At 27.0% G+C, this 18,289-nt stretch overlaps 1 protein-coding gene across 3 annotated transcripts in view; it reads right to left on the reverse strand.

The window, feature by feature from the left end:
- Window positions 1–1,996: 1,996 nt before the first annotated feature.
- The window catches only part of LOC107448972 (uncharacterized), a 42,023-nt gene continuing 25,730 nt past the window's right edge, over window positions 1,997–18,289 (reverse strand). For all 3 annotated transcript variants that reach the window (XM_087152262.1, XM_016064353.5, XM_043045886.3), the window contains 6 exons: window positions 15,195–15,283; window positions 13,732–13,796; window positions 9,471–9,722; window positions 7,001–7,142; window positions 4,457–4,524; window positions 1,997–3,328 (listed from right to left, as the gene is read on the reverse strand). In XM_087152262.1, coding sequence (XP_087008388.1) covers window positions 3,217–3,328; window positions 4,457–4,524; window positions 7,001–7,142; window positions 9,471–9,722; window positions 13,732–13,796; window positions 15,195–15,283 — 728 coding nt within the window. In that variant the 3' untranslated portion in view covers window positions 1,997–3,216. The remainder of the gene's footprint in view (window positions 3,329–4,456; window positions 4,525–7,000; window positions 7,143–9,470; window positions 9,723–13,731; window positions 13,797–15,194; window positions 15,284–18,289) is intronic.

Genomic DNA, 18,289 nt, shown 5'->3' on the forward strand with positions numbered 1-18,289 from the left:
CCGTTAGTGGCACGGCAGACGTCTAAACGGTATTCTACCTCTTCCCATGTCCTGGCGAGCATGTCTGGGGGGACGGTTGCCACACAATTGACTATTCGTTCCCTGAGATGTTGAACATCACGAATTTTCTCTGCATACACAAGATTCTTGATATGCCCCCAGAAGAAAAAATCCAACGGAGTCAGATCAGGGCTCCTTGGAGGCCATGGAATAGGTCCCTTCCTGTTTCCTTAAATGCACTGAACCATTGACGAATGGTTTTGTCAGAAGGCGGGTTAACACCATAGTTACGTCGAAAGTTTCTTTGTACGGTAACTAAAGACTTCGTTTCTATGAGCCAAATAACACATTGAGCCTTTTGTTGCGGAGTCGCCATCATTTCAAATTTCGCGACGTCATTTCAAGGTCAACGCCCTGCAGCGCCGCCAACAGTTGATACAAACATTCCCAATTGGTATGAGTAAAACTTTTTGAGCTACTCTTTTCAGAGAAATCGACTAAATTTTGCTATCTTTTATAGTTAGTGAGATATGAATTTTTAAAACCCCGGAGTTCTTTTATAGACACCCTGTATATATATATATATATATACATACTCTATAACAAAAAAATCGACGCACCAAGAAGGAGTTGATAATTTCCCTTGTTAATCTATACAGTTTTTCCATGTGCAAATCTATTTCGGGCAAATCCGTGGATAAATTGTTTGCTAAAAATTTCTTTATTAATTTATACAATTTTCCATGTGCAAATCCATTTCGGGCAAATCCGTGTTAAAAATTATCTATTAAAATTTTTTCTTTGATAATTTAAATAATTTTTCTATGTGCTAATCCATATCGTGCAAATCTGCGGCTAAAATTATTTGCAAAGCAGGCAATTTATGTTTCTCTTTTCTATTTTATATTTTTTCTTAAATAAACATCTATCTTCTAAAACTATTTATGATCAATTTTTAAAATTATCCAGTATAATATTACCTTGCGCACATCCATTTCGGGCCCATCCTTGGTAACTAACAAATCAAAACTCAGAATAACAAATCACTTCAGCAGTGCAGTAAGAACGACACTTTAACATCCTTTGTTACTCTCAATTTGCGCTTTTGTTTTCATATTTTGTAATCTGGCAATCTTTCTGCGAAAACATTTTTAAATCATTCTTGAAAAATAACCGTCCATGTAAGTTATGATTTTGCTACTCGCTTTATAGTCCCCCTTTTTTAATGTTTTTTATTTTTATTTTCTTTTTTCTTTTTATTTTATTTTATTATCTGTTTTTACATGTTATATTTACTTTTTATGATCTATTTTTATGTAGTTATTTTATAAAAAAAATTTTTTGAGTGCTCCTCACACTATTGTATTAATATATTTTGCTTTGGCTTTATTGATACAATATCAGAAAGCACTCTGTTTTGCGGATTTTATCGTGTGGGCTGAAGAAAAGATTATATCTTTTTTTCCGGCTTTTTTTCTGGTTTTTTTTTTTTTTTTTTAATAAAATGTTGTTTGTTATTTTTTTTACTTATTATTTCCCACCCCCTTTTTTTCATATGTCTATAATTTTTCTTCATTTTGAACATATATATACATATATATATATATATGTATACAGATACTTACATAATACACAAACATATATATAAATATAGAAAGACACATACATAACACACACACATATATATAAGCCAACAATCGCCATAGAAAGTAGAGTAATTTAATGAACAAAAACTAACTAAATGATTGAGAAGACAGTTTTTCTTCTTTAATAAGCAACTAAGACGATGTTATTCAACGTATGTAATCTTTTCGCATTCGCTAAGCAAGGCTTTTTATTAGTTACTAAAAATAAAATCTCCCAAATTTTTTAGGGGGCAGACATTTATGTAAATAAATAATGTCTCTATTGATATATAATTTCTTCAATTATCCCTACATAAGAAATAGTTTCTTTTTTATAGCAGCGGAAAAAACAGTCATAGCAAGAAAGTACATCACTTTTTCTAAGGTATTTATTATTATTGAAACTACAATGTAAACAAAATATAAATAACACAATAACAATGATAATATAAAAAACATTTGAATAGGACTTCTAAAAAAGGGTTTGTTAAACATTTTGGTGATTGGAACCCATACTATTTAAGAAAAATTCGTGGAACCCCATAAGCATTGCGCAAATCCTACACTTGCGTGACTGAAACTGTCAGTTTCTTTACTTGTACTGTAATACACTATTGCAGTTTTAAGTCATTAACATTAATTCATGAAACAATGTAAAAATTCTTAATAAGCAACAAAATTAAAAACATAATACTATAATAAAAATAAATTCAATTGTTTGGTTGAATGAATTCTATTGCTTGTCCATTAAGTGTAGCCACCTGTAGGAGTCACTACAGAGAAAACTCACTTACATCCAAAAGCACATATTTATTTTCAAATCTTTGCAAAACAGTCAATACTGTAGGAATAAGCACTTGAACAATATTCTATAGATTTGATTGACACTTTGTCTCACGCAAATATGTCATATGAAAAAGAGGAAGTTTCTAAAATCGCTGGAAATTATTTTGCCACTCAGAGCCAAAAATCTTCTAAAAATTTTTATAATAAAAGCAACTTTCATTGTGTAAAAATATTGGGTATTTGCAAAATAATAAACCAAAGAAATATCGAAATTGATATCACTTTTGGCGACTGGGGTCGTGACCAACAATTTAAGATACCCTGGTCTAAACTACTCTCAAAATCTCAAAGTTGAAGGAAAGCTAAAAAAATTTTAAGATAGCGAATTTTCGAGATAACAAGTTCAGAACTAAAAAGTTTCTAAAAAGTAGAAAAATATATTCTAAAATATTACTCTAAAAAGTAAAGTCATGAAACAAAAGAATAACAACTAATAATAAGTAATGATAGTTGATTGTAAGTCTAAATACAACAATTTTATTTTAAAAAAAGACAAAAATATATATACATTAATTAGAAAAGAACTGGCGCACAATAAACTTACATAGACATTTTTTCGAAAAAATCCGTTTTCCTTTTTGAAAAAATTTAACATAATAAGACTTTGAGAAGAAACTCTTAGACATAGGAATTCAAATTTACATTAGTTGGATATATAACACTATGTGAAAATATATTTTTTGATATAACAAGGTTTTCAAGATATCAAAGTTTGAGATAATGAGAGCATACTGTATAATAATTACTATGCAATATAAATATGTGGACTATCACAATAAGTTTGATTGGATGATATGGAAGGCACAGTTGTCACTTCAACTTTAGGGTATTTCACTCCGTGCCTCTTCATAATTCTCCTAAAGAAAAATAGTAAAATAGTCAAGATTTTAAAAAGCAGAAAATATAACTACATGCAATTGCAAGGAAAGAGGGCAATAACTTTCATTGTTTGCTACTTTTTATTGCATGGAATTAGATGACTGTATTTTAGAAATAGCATCCATGACATATAAAGAAAAGCATAAAGTTATCAGAATTTAATTTTTCGATGATTTTTTTTCTTCAGAAAAACAGATACACAAACTATTAACAAACTTTAGGATGCTAAAACATGCCACAAAGATACCATATACACTGGGGGTTATAACTATAAGGTCACATTTATCACAATTATTAGCATACTTATTTTAATTTTTTTATTATATTTGTACATTAAGAATACATTAAATTGTTAATCTAAATCATGATTGAGTAAAGTAATGTATTGATAACGTAAAATAACAAAATAATATAGAAATATTTTTTAAAAAATTGACATATAACTTAGTACATTCTCTTTGTATAAATTCAATGCAATTTTTAATATTTGTATACAAATAATCTGATGAAGAAAGTCGGAAGAATCTTATTCATAATTTGAAACATAAAATTAAGCTAATTTAAACAAATAGTTATCACAGAATTTTGTAAGTGGCTCTAAATAGCACGTATGAAAATAAAGCGGACATATGAAATGCTGGGGAAAATGTAATGATAATCCACATTTTCACCCTAGGTGACATTTCTACACAGGTGCTTTAATAGTCTGCATAATTTTTGCTTGATAACAGTGAAAAACACAGCTATTGTCTGAATGAAAATTGAAGTGTTTTTGGTTGAAAGCTCTCTTCTGCGTAATTTGAAAATGTAGCTAACATTAATAGATATGCTGCCCACTGCATGGTATGCCAAACTGCGTACCATATAGTGTGTTTATATGAATTTATAAATTATTGTTATATTACCAAACTTGTAAATTATTAAATTAATTATTAAAGCAAAGTAATTTTAGGGAAAGTTCAAATTGCATTAATATGAGAAGTTAATATTTTTTTTTAATAAAAATTATTGTAAATAATAATTTTTGCTTATGTTTATTTGAACTTTTTTATCCCCCGTGTTTGAATTGTTAAGAGTATTTCATAAACAATATAGGAAATACTTACGTAACTCTTAAAGCAATATTTTCATGAATAGTTGGAGAGTTTAAATGGAAAACATGTAACAATGGTAGCTAAAAATAAGTATAGTATTAATAACAATACATAATATTAGTTGGTACACTTATATTCATTAATATTCAACAATTTACTATAATATAGTATTCAGTGATTAGTAATAATGTTATGTATAATAATGCATATTATTAAAAAATAAATAACACAGGCTTCATAAAAATAAAAAAAAATGAAAATCAAGTCAATATTTTTTTTAAAAAATCATAACAAAAAAAGTGCAAATTTTTTGGAGCAGTATAAATATAAGATATGACTTTTTAAAGGAGCAAACTAATGACAAACTAAAAATAAGTATAATTATCTCTACTATATCATAAAAGAAAATTTTATTACAAAAGAATAATAAAAATACTATTTTTAATTTCAGAATTGCTTGTTTAAAACAAAGTTTTCACAGTTTCCAATATAATTTTATTAATGGAATACTGAATGATTAATAGTTCAACAGCAATATATCGAATATTTTTATAATACTATTGCAGTAAAAAAACAACCAGTATCAATTAGTTAACATTTCTCACATTAATATTTAATAAAAACTTCTAATTGAGTTTACGATAAACAAACTCAATTGTTTAATATTTCTCAGACAAACATTTAAATAATAAAACTTGTATTTGAGTTTGAAACTTCCTGAATCAAACAATTTTAAAGTAGGGTTTTTTTAACCTTTGAACAAAAACACAGATAACATTTTTGTACAAATATAATTTAGTGGATGATCTCTTTATTCATCAGTTAAAATAATTTTGGTTATGATATTGTTGCTTGGAATCAATCATTTTTAAAATTAAATGAAAGAGAAAAATCAATAATTGCGAAACTACTAAATTTCGTCCTTTGATAAAATAACATGTAAGTGTATGATCTTTGAATTAAGCAACTTAACTTGATAATGTAAAATTGTAAAGTGAGTTTTTTTAAAAAAAAAATATGAAACAATGTATTCTGTGGTGAAAGCTGTAGACCTGAGTGTAGGTTTTCTTAGACTGAACTATCTTCTTTCAGAATTTTGCAAGCTTATTAAAAAGATGTTGGATCAAAAATAAAGATCTTCCGATTCTTCAAATCTTATGTTTCAAAATCATTATTTCTATTCTTAGAAAATAGAATGTTCTGAATGTATATAAAAATCAAGAATATGACAAAAAGCAAAATTTCTAGAAAGGGCAAAACAATTTTGTATCAGAAAAACTACAAAACCTGATAACATTAATATTATTAAATAATACATAATTCATTTTCCTCACTTAGTAAGTATTATTAACTGCATTCATAACGAATGGGCCAAGAACCAGTTGCAAATATGACATGAATAAATCAAGGTAAATATTCCCAAGTAATAGAAAACTCAACGTAAGTGACATTAATATATTTGGCATTTCTGTACAATAAGGTATATCTTTTTAAACTCACTTTTTTTTCAAAAATCAATTTTCTGATATTTTACTTCAGCATTGATAGCATGAGCAGGGGAAAGAAAATAATTGTTAATCCACTTTTCTCGAAATCTACCATGAAGCACTTACATCGTTTTTGTTTTCCAATTATACAGCAGAATAAACTTATACTAAACTTCAAACCTTGATATCAAAAAGAGCTAGAAACTATGTCTGAAGCAAAAAGTTGAAAAGCATTTTAGAAGGAGGGTCACAAAAATGTAGATTTCAAAGGTTGTAATGAATTAATTTTTTATGCCAACTAACAATTACTTAAGAACACTTGCAATTCATCACCATAGGAACACTTGCAATTCATCTAAAAATAATTAATTACAATACAAAGTACAACAGATATCATATTTTTACGAATATGAGTAAAATATTCCAAGAGTAAATAGAATTATAAATTTTGTGTACACAATCTTCATTGCATAAAATAAAATAAATTGTTTGCTTTTAATAAAAATAAAAGTTTTTAACTTTTTCCTTTGTAAAAATAATTCCTTTTAATTATTATCTAAACTACTTACACTTTTAATTTTTGAATACATCTCCTTGAATTATAAATTTCTTGAGCACGTTTAGGTTAAAAAAATACATTTCTTAAAAAAAAAAAATCAAATTGCAAAATTAAAAATTTTTGGACATTTGAATACGAACTTTTGAATTTTTGAAATTTATTATTACAAATTCTATGTTTTGTTTTTTAAAAAAATTATTGGATAAGTTAAAAGAAGAATTTGTAATTGTCTTCGTCATTCTCAGATATTGAAAAACAGTAGTGAACTATGTAGGTCGGCACAATAATTTAAAATGTGAATAATTAAATTTTTTTATACTAGTAAATCTTCAGGAATATAATTTTAAGGTGCTATTTTATAGTGTTAATTATAAGTTGCCTTTAAAAAAAAGAAAGAAAGAAAGAAAGAGAGAAAGAATGAGGAAAGGAGAAAAATAGCTTTTCCAAAACCATAAAATTGGTTACCCAATTTTAATTGATTCAATATTTATAAAAAAGACTTCAAAATACCTTTTCAATAGCATCAGCAAGTGGCTTGGGATAAAAATTTGCAGATGCTCTCAGTGTCAAACAAAGACTTTGCAAATTTTTGGCTGAAGAAATAGAATCCCAGAATCTTTGATTTTTAATACACAGAACATCCACGTTTATGCTGCAGAAAAAAAAAAGGGAAAATTTTAAGAAATGGTATAAGATAATGAGCAGTTACAACATATTTTAAAATTTCAAGTTTTCGATTCTAATTTATTAAACATTCTCTCCTGAATCCCAAAATTTGATAGTTTTCTCACCCCAATGTTTATTTCAATATTAAACATACAAATTGCACCAAAACAAATTTGTAAGTGATGCAAAAAAAAAAAAAAAAAAAAATCCTAATTCCAATAATAATTTTTCATTTCTAATACATACAACATCTATGCTTATACTGCAGAAAAATAATCAGTTACAACATCTTAAAAGTTTTAGTATTCAATCTTAATTTATAAAAAATTCCTTCCCGAATGCCAAAATTTGATAGTTTTCTCTCACCAATGTTTGTATTATTATTAAAAATTGCACCAAAACGCCTTTGTAAGTGATGCAAAAAAAAAAAACAATAATAATGATTCTAATTCATGATCTGTGATTTCTAATACACAAGGACATCAACATTTATAATACAAAAAAAAAAATTTTTAAATTTAGCTAATATAATATAAATTCTCTCCTGAATCCCAAAACTTGACAGTTTTCTATCAATGTTTATTTTATTATTAAACATACAAATTAAACCAAAATGCCTCTGTAAGTAATGCAATAAAAATGATCTGATACGTCATAAGGTCACTAAGATACATCTTCTTCGTTCAGAAAAGGTATTACGATGTTTTTTGTTTTGTTTTGAGATCACCTCTATTCTCTAACCATTACTTTATATACTGCTGGTTACAAATTTTTTTCATTTCACTATTTTAAGAGTATATGCAAAATTAAAGAAGGATTTTTAAATGTTAACAAATAATTTCAAAAAAACATACCTGCCAACATTTAAGGTTTATGTGAAATATTCTTTCAATAGAATTGAATTGAGTGTGGGGTTTAGTGGCACAAGGTCCAAAAAAGGACCTACTGCGCCAAACACAAGGTTTTAAAAACAGATTAAAAGGTTAAGTAAAGCACATGCATAAAATCAGATAAGACAGTGAAAATTCTAAAAAAAATTTTGTAAAGTTACATACATTAAAATCAATAAAACTGCATGGTAAATTTACTAACACACTAAAAAGTATAAAACAATTACATGCAACTTAAAATTCCAATAGCGCGTAAAAATGCAAAGATGTTAGGATGGTGATTTTTATCTAACAAGTGCTAACATCAGTGCTTCCAGGCATCTAGGTATATGAAAAACATCTATACTTCATGGCGACAATATATGTGCTAATGTTAAAATTTAAGTGATATAACTCAATTTAGACATAAAATTTTGGCAAATAATTAAGTTGGAAGTTTTTATTTTACTAAAGCTGAAAGAATTTTAAAAAGATGAAATTAATTACTAATCTAATTTTTTTTATTGTATATTTAATATTCAATTTATGCTCGTGTTCAATTTAAACATTTTATTCTCTAAGAAAATAGAAATTTGCTATAATTAGAAATTATTTTTATACTAATTTATAAAATTCAACTCCTGTTTTAGAAATATAGCATTTTCAAAGTATGGTTATTGTTGATTTATCACACTATTTCTTCAAATTATTAAATATCTTCGTGCTTAATAATTCTAAAATAAATAAATCAATGCATTATACATTCCTAAGTAATAATTATTAATTAATTGAAGTGAGAAAATTACAATTATTCTTATTACTTAGCAAAAGACTATTCAGAAACAAATTTGCGTTCTTTATTTACTTATTATGAATAGTTTTTTTTTTAATTATATTAAGAACTCAATATATGTATATAGTTGATTTGAATACTCTTAGAATACTTAGCAATTAAAATAAATTTATTGTGAAAATTTTTTATATTTTATGTTTTTTACCTCAAAATAATATTTAGGAAAATTATTTTTTGCTGTAATTCTTTATAAAACTTATTGTAATTTTGTGCTTTAAAAACAGGATTTTATTTTCTTAAAGAATTTTTTTTTTGAAGAATAAATCAAAATTTTTGTTGTAGCTTTTTTGTTTTTCCCCTTTTTGAAACTTAAGCTTTGCATGTTACAGCTTATGCTGAAATTATTTTTTTTTATTAAAATAATAATAAAATTAATAAAAATAAATAACTTCAGCTTTTGACATTCTCAAAATCTAAAAATGATAAGAAATATAGAATATAATAGAAGAAGTTTATAGAATATAATTTGTTACAAATAGTTAAAAAAGTCTTTCAAATGTGAAAAGTTTGAAAGTAACAATCAAGCACTAAAAGTAAGCACTTTTTAAACGCACAGTTATATGAAACCATTTATAGAAACAAATATAATTACCATAGCTGCATAAGTTGAGGGGAATGTATCAATAAGCTCATAACATTTGAGATGTAGTTGTGTACAATTTTATAGTTTGGGTTTAAGATTTCCAAACTTTTAAAATTTGGGCATTCTACAGCAATGTCTCTCAAGAAAGTGCAAAACTGGAGGCTTTCCACATTCACTAAACTCAAACTTTTCAGTCTGTTCCATTTTGAAATGGCCGAGAGCTCTTTGTCTTTTGGACCATGTCCAGGGCAACAATGCTCACTAGAAAATGTAAATACATTACAGAAACATTTGGAAGTATAGATAAAATTAAAAAGAATATTCACATCATACCTCAATCATAATTATAAAACCTACCTTTTCCTATTTTGACACACAATAAATATAGTTGAATTAAATAAGAAGGCTAATTTATATTGTTCATATTTTTAAAGAGAAGAAAAAAAAATTAGAAAATGCTAAGCTGAAGAGTGAAATTTCCAACTTAAGTATATATTGTATTTATAACAGAGTATGATAAAACATTACATCAGAAAATATTAAAATATTTGAAAAATATTGGAAGAAAATAGTGAAAAAAAATACTTTAAGCAAAAATTTAAGTAAAAAGACTGCTTTAATTAAAACATTCCTTAATAGTTTTATTTTTAATAAATTTTGCAAATTAATCCAAATAATGAATAATTTAGCCCTTTTTCATAAAGACTCTTAAAAGCAATGTTTGTTTCTGAAAAGCTAACAAATATTTGTAAGAATCGCTAAGGGAGATTTGAAATTTTAAAGAACTCAATATGGCATAGTCAAGAAAGTTCTCAAACATCACAAGAATTTTAAAATTTACAAAATAAACTTCAATTTTCCTGACAAACACATTTTTCTCAATTACTTCCTATTCCTTGAAATGAATTATAAGTTTGTTTTTAGATTAGCATCCTCTTTTCTCAATAAAACCAAAAATCAAGATAATTGTGAATAAAAAGAAGCAGAAGTGGATGTCAGATAAAAACTACATTAATAAAAAAATGCATGAAACAGATGCATTTATTCATAGCTGTATAACGAAATTCATGTTGGTTACTTACAGAAATCAATCAGTTTAATTAATCAGAATGACTAAGATTATTATGATGTTCTCACCGATTTGTGGGATACCCATGAGCATATTTTAATATTCTTTTAGTCAAGAGCAGATAACTTCTATGACCTTGTTCAATGACTATTTTATATATTAAATAAGCAGAAGTGGAATAAAAGGAAACAGAAGTGGATGTCGAACAAAAACTGTGCTAATAAACAAATGGATGAAACAGATTCATTTATCCACAGCTGACTTTCACTGACTAGAGAAATTCTAATTGGTTGCTCACAGAAATCGATCAGCTCAATTAATCAGAATAGTTAAGAGTATTACAAAGGACCTACCTATGTGTAGGATTAACACATGTGTAATTCAATATTCGTTTAGTTAAGCGCAGATAACTTCCATGACCTCTATCAATGACCATTTTATATGACTTATGAACTTAATGTTAAATATGTAGAAGATATAAGAGAAACAAGGCAACTCTTTCCTCTGTTGGAAAATTGTCTTGCTTTTTTCCTCCTGTTAAACCTATACAAAAACACACTTTTACGATGAAAGCCTGATAGAAAATGCCATTACATTTCATATCTTAAGAGCATTTGAATTTTTTTTTTTTAAAATATGTATGTTGTACAACTTATAGAGTATATAGTATTCAACACAAAAAAAATTTAGTTTTCTTTATGAATGCAAAACTTGAATGATTTGTATATATTAATTTAGGTAAATTGTTTTAACAATCCAAAATTGACGATTTTAGGAGGGACTACCCTCCCAGAAAACTCATTTGCACTGATTAACTGGAAGTGGTTGCAAATGAGAAATTTCACTGAAAATATATTTCATGTTAATAAATCTAAATTGGAGGTTTTACCAATGTTGAGAAAATTAATTTTGTTACCAAAGTTGTTTATACCTTATCAGCAATAGCTGCAAATGGATTTTTGAGATTAAAACTTTATTTTTATTATTAATGTTTTAAATTTCCAGAAATTCCTCTTACTCTTTTTCCCCCCTCACTTAATCTGCACAAAACTTTACGAAATTACATGACCCTGGCACTAATCAATGGCCATTAATATAACATGCAAAACACAATAGTTACAATCAAGTTCAGGGTAGCACTGATTAAACAAAAGAACTAGAATGACACATTTTTTTAAAATTTGTTTTTCCTAATAGAGCAGTTTATTTTCTAAGGCTAAAAAAAATTCTGTCACTTTTCTGCTTTATAAAAAAGGTTTCCACCTACATTTTTTATTAATATTAAAGACTATTCAGAAGAAGAAGTCAAAAGACTTTGAAAGCTAAAACTGGCCAGTGTTCTTATATAATTATATGGCGTGATAATATTTATAACACTTAATGAATATGAGGAGAAAAAAGGGTTTCATTGTTAGGGCAGAAACTCACCACAATATATTATTATAAAAGTAGGAAAAGAAAGAAGAAAAAAAAGTGTAGAAAAAAAAGGGTAAAATTGATTTTTGTAAATAGCAGCTATTGAGCCATGATGGCTCAAGGAATAGAGTGTTCGCCTTCCAATGAGGTAAACCGGGTTTGAATCCCACTGATGGCTGGTTGATAGGAATTCCGCATCCAGCTTGCAATGATCACAGTACTGACGCAAAATATCCTCAGTCGTAGTTGTATCATAGGCTAGAGTCCCCTTGCCATCAGACTAACCGTTGGAGGTTTTTCCTCTCCATGTAATGCAAATGCGGGTTAGTTCCATCAAAAAGTCCTCCACAAAGGCAAATTTCTCCCAATACTTGATCCAAGAGTTCCCTTGTCTTCTTGATTGGGTTCAAAATTACAAGGATACGGAGTTGAACTGTAGTAGTCGCAAACATAAAAAATCTGGTCGGCTGTTCAACGACGGTTATAAAACAAAATAAAAGATATTGGATGAAAGAGATTCTGAAAAGTGAGGTTCTATTACAAAAAATGGGTGTTCTTGTAAAAGTTTGAGAAAGTCAGAAGTTGAAGACGTCTTCCCAGGACCCCAAATTATTGCTAAAGTAAAAATTATATTAAAGGTATTTGGTTGAGAGAATTTTACAGTAATTCAAATGGTAATTAAATAATAACTTACATTAAATTGATGTCATTAAAAAATTGGAGATAATTAAATGAGTAAAACTAAATAGTGACACAAAAATAAACTTAGCAAAATTTCATTTTATTACAATACTTAACAACAGTTGAAGTATCATATGATTGCCTAGGAAGAAATGTCTTGAAACATTTTTAAAAATTGGTTTGAAAAACAAAATAAAGAGAAATTATTTATGAAAGAATTAGATAGAGATTTAATATTTAACAACATAGATAGGTATTTCATTATATAAAGCTAGTTGAATATTTGTTCTTCGTTTGAGGTGAAAAAAGCAAACAATCAATAAATAAGTGATGAAAAACACTATAAAACCATGCACAAAGCTGAAAGACATACACTAACACAATCACTATAGCTGAAAAAAACATTTTTTTTAATTATATCTTTTGCACTCTGAATTGGTTTTACATTATTAGATTAGTAAGAAACATCTTGGCAATTTATCCGATCGAAACAAAGGTTAACTGTATTTTATATTGAGGCCAATTCATAATAGAAAAATTTTCCACAATCAAGTTTAGTATATTTGATACCTATTAAAACTGCACTAAACACCATGATATCAATAGAGTCTATTACAAAAATTGATTAAGCATCATTGGCATCAATAAACTGATGTGTTTTCTTTAAAATATTTGAAGAAAGAGAATCATCTGTAGTTTAACTGAGTTCTGTGCCAATAATAAAATTTCATTTTTCAAACGTCACTCAAGAACAATTTAATTAAATTTTTTGAAAGATTTTTAGGATTGAGGTAAAAATTCTCATTCCATGTGCTGTTTAAATTTCAAGAGGCTAGTGTAAACAGTTCTGAAGTTATAAGAGTAAAATACAGAGACAGAAAAACTCTTCATTTTATGATTATAAATAATAAAACTGTACAGTAATACTTTTTTTAAAAAAACAGAAGTACTTTATTCAAAAATATTAACATAAAGTAGAAATAGAAAATAAAAATTATAATTTATTTAGGTAAATTGGGAACAAAAATTTTTTAAACTCATTCAATAAGTTTAAACAAAGTAATTAAAAAAAATAATAATAGAGAAAATATTTCAAATACATACCAATTTATTATCGAGAAATGTTCGACATCTTTGATACTTCGTACTAACTCCTCAAAGCTCTTTTGCTATAAAATATTTAGATATATATAATATCTATTAAAACATCCTCAACATTCACATAGAAAAAATCAACATTCACAGTCACATGTAATATTATCAAAAAGTGTAACAAAATTTCATTTATTCACTAATATTTACTAAAGCTAAATTAGAGATAAAAGATATGATGCACCAAAATTATACGAATATAAAAGAAGAAGTTAGTAACACTCTTTATTTTTTATCTATTTTTGTAGAGTCTGTTAATTGTGTCAGCTAGAAAACCATGGGAGTCCGAGGCAGGAGGATCAAGGTTTGGGTTGAAAGCCTAAGGTAAGAAGATCAAACAGAGTAGTTCCTACGCGGAAGGATATTTAAGGACGAACACTACCGATAACTACTATTTCCACATTGGTGACCCGGACGTGATGTGAACACGCCTACCTTGACAGAAACTCCCACTTCGATATGAACACCCCTATCTTGACAGTAACGCCCACTTCGATTTGAACACGCCTACTTCTATGGATGAACCACGTTGAACAGTTGACTTGCTACTTTTGACTGCAACATTATCCACCTCCGCTGTTGCTACTCAGTCACGATCACATACAACACATTCACTCGACTGCTAAAGGCAATAAGGGAGCAACCACGTCCATGAACTTAATATAGCTCTGACGATCAGCACTCAAAAGTACAGTGATCTTAATACAGCTCTTCAGGCTTCTCACAAAACAGCAATGAATCAACTAATGGTATCCGTTTATGGAATTCCATCACAGATATAATTCTGATGGGGGAGTACTTTAGTGTGTCTAATACTGCAAAAATAGAATTCCAATTCACTAGTATATAAGACATGTTAACTCGATTCCATGTCGGGTACCTTTTCATAGATGATATGGTCGATAACTATTCTCCCCACAATTTTATTTATATATATGTACCATGTGGCAACTGTGCATAGTTTAAAAATATTTTAGCTGCATTATTTAATAAAAGAACTTTAGAAGAGTGTTTTGGTTATAAGGTAATTTTTAGCAAAAATTAGATTTCAGTATTCATTAAAATCAAATAAAGTGAGAGTGAGAAATAATTTTAACTCATTTAAAAAATGTAATTTAAGCTTCAATTCATTCAACTTGATTGATAACAGTAGTCTTTTAGTCATTACTCAACATACTAGCAATGATATTCAAAAAGTTTTAACGATATATGCTTGAAAAATCTTATTTTCATACATCTTTAATATGGTTATAAGTATTTTCTGTATTTATTAATTGAAAAGAGTGACATTAACTAAATACAACTCCAATAATTTCAATAAAATGACTTGCTCTCAATAGTACTATAAACAGGCACTCTATAGAATGATATGATAAAAGTTTGGATTGTGAGACAAGGAAGCAAATAGACGTTACCTGAGGGGAGGTTACTTTTGATGTGTGAGAAAAAGGTAGAGACCTATCACAGTTAAAAGCACATGAAGTTAATATCAGAGTTCTTAAACCTGAAAGATAGTTTTTAAATAGAACATTTTTAACATTATTTCAAGATAAGTCTTTTTTCTTAAAAAAAACTAGGCAAGTTACATTTTGAAAAATAGTTATGTTAATTAAATTAAAATAATTGTTTTTGCAAAGCTAGTTATTGCCTATAATATCAATTAAATCAAATTTTACCAAATCTCAAATTGATTGAAAAGGATATCCTTCATTTTGGGTGTTAGACACAGTTCTAAGTATTAAACAAATATTTTAACTAACCTTATGCCATATACAATTGAATTTATTCATGCAAGTGTTTGTCTTACTAGAATCTTCAATGCAGTCAAGCTTGCTTATGGAAGGTTTTCATTTCAAGAAATCCAGGGTTAAATCTCATTTAGCACCACACCACGAAGAACTTAGCAAATATTGTAAATCCAAAATATTAAGCATTTAACAGCTAGGAAAATAAACCTTTTCAGAATTGACGTAACCAAATCGAAAAAGAAATCTTTTTCAAAAAATTAAGCATTTAAAATTTTTTTTTTAACTATGTTAGGGCACCCATTATCCAGACGGGTTGGGTTGGGACAGAGGGCTTTTCTTTGATCGAAAAATCCAAATAATTTGATATTTGTTAAAACAATAAATAATTTATTATTGCAATTGGATTGGTTAAAGAAACTTTAAAAGGTTTATTTCATTTACAAAAATGATTTATACAGAATAAGCAAATTAGATAATTAGCTATAAAGAGAAGCACGTGAGTTTCAATTTTTAGAGATGTTTTAATAATTAAGGTAGTATTAGTTTTCACCATTTTTTCCATTATAAAAAATAATTTATTGTCAAAAATATTATAGCAAAAAACAAAAAATGAAATCACTATTTAATCAACTAAATTTTCTCCAAACAATAGGGCATATTTTTGTCATAATATATATTTTTATAATCACTGTTAGATACAAAGTTTAAAGAAATTTGCACATTTGAAGGTTTCAAATTATTGTTTAAAACAGGAAAAATCAAAAAAAGTTATCCATGCTTGGAGAAAAAACAACAACAAAAAAGAGATAAAAATATTAAAATCTTATTGATTACTGAAGGAAGCTGAGAGGAAATATAAAGCAATTAATGAATCCACAATTTTCAACAAACAATCAAACTGGTTTTGATGTTATTAATTTAAACTTTATGAATTGTAATTCAACAAATTTTCATAACTTTTTTGACAGAATTTAAAAATTAAAACGTTTTTTTTAACGTTAAATCATTTATCAGTTTCTTTTTCTTTTAAATTTAATATATTCCAAAAAAAAATTTTTATATAAATTAGTATATGTGATTCCATTTTATCAAAACATTAAAACTTATTTCATTACATGCCTCACAATATCAATCATACCAGTTAAATTCAAAATAAATATTCCAGTGTTTAATCCACAGAGTTTATTTTTGGTGCCTTGGGAAAAAAAATAGTGACAGCAAATTATTCATAAGTTAATTTTATTACAAACATAAGTTTAAAAAAAACTATTATTTGAAACAACATAAAATATGTTAAAAAATTGTGAACATAGTATACTAAATTTTGTAAATTAATTCTGTATCATTCTAAATAATAATTAATGTACACATATATATAATGCTTTCATTCTTTAACTATAAAATAAACTATCCTAAAATATAAAACAAAGTTGCAAGAAAGCAAAAGATAAAAAAACTCAAAAATTAATTATGGAAAAACTTAAGGAGGTGATACTAATTTGTAAAGAAAATGATTAAAAAAAACATATTTTAACAACAATTATCAAATACCCCAAAAAGAAACAAAAATACAGGCGTCTGTCTCGTTTTCATTGACCATTTTGGGTTTTCTGATATTCCCAGCCCATATGAACCCTGTATTGTTTTCTTATTAATTATTGATTCAAAGAAAAAAATTAAATATTTTCGTTTGTTTTTAAAGTGTTCAAGTGCAGAGGACAATAACATTTTCCCATGCAAATAGAACTTACAACTTAACTTATTTTTAAAGCTTTTTCATAGTCGGCCATTGATTTGTATACTTAATTGTAAGGTCTTAATGTTGAAATTATAAACATTAAGTTAATTATAAGATGAATTTTTCTTCATTGTCTCAGGCAAAAGTTAACGTTTTGAGAAAATCATCCGTATACATATATATTAATCTTGTTCTCAAAATTGCAATAAGTTACAAAATTTTTTTATCATTTACACATTGAAATATATGTATATTTATATACGGTGAAACTTGTCGGGAGCAACCATTCTCCGTTCCACAGTAAACTGGTTGTTGATGGAGTTTGGTCGTTCTTAGAGGTTACCTCCAATGACTTCAAAATTGTTATCAAAGGTACACGATTTTTCGCATATGGTTTTATTTTCTGTCAATGTCATTTTCTTGGTGCCACTTCTGCTGACGTCATGAAAAGACGGACCGATGATTAAAATTTAGCATCTATAAAAATGATCCCAACTGAAAAGTATAATTATGTGTTAAAACAAATTTACCAATTATGAATGATAAAGCTATTTTAAATAAATAAACAAATATGTTTTTTGTTTAAGTTTGCATTAAATTTTATATCAAAAAAATTAGCTTTAAGAAATGAGAAGAGGTTTGTTTGAAATGCTTGTTTATTTTTTTTTAAAAATAACTTTTCGTCTGCAATTTAACTTTCAACTGTAAAAATAAATCATTGATAGCAGCGTCTTTAGTGCACTCTGATTGCAACATCAGATTGTATTTTCAAAAAGAGCTCACTAAATTAGAGTCTCACACAAATATTTTTAGTAGATTTTATCTACTTATTTACCTTGTTAAATTTTTTGTCTTGATATTTTATTGTGTTTCCTTATTTCACATTTTCTGCATTTGGTACAGATATTTGCACGGTAGTTGGAAGTGATTTTAATGGTCTCTCCTAAAGGATTTCTTTAACACAAAGTTTATGGAAAAAATTCTGTCTCCCAAAAGTGGTCGTAAGTAAAAGTGGACGCTAAAC

The sequence above is a fragment of the Parasteatoda tepidariorum genome, chromosome 9, assembly GCF_982258835.1.
Source record: "Parasteatoda tepidariorum strain Cologne lab strain chromosome 9, Ptep-v5.0, whole genome shotgun sequence".
NCBI lineage: Eukaryota > Metazoa > Arthropoda > Arachnida > Araneae > Theridiidae > Parasteatoda > Parasteatoda tepidariorum.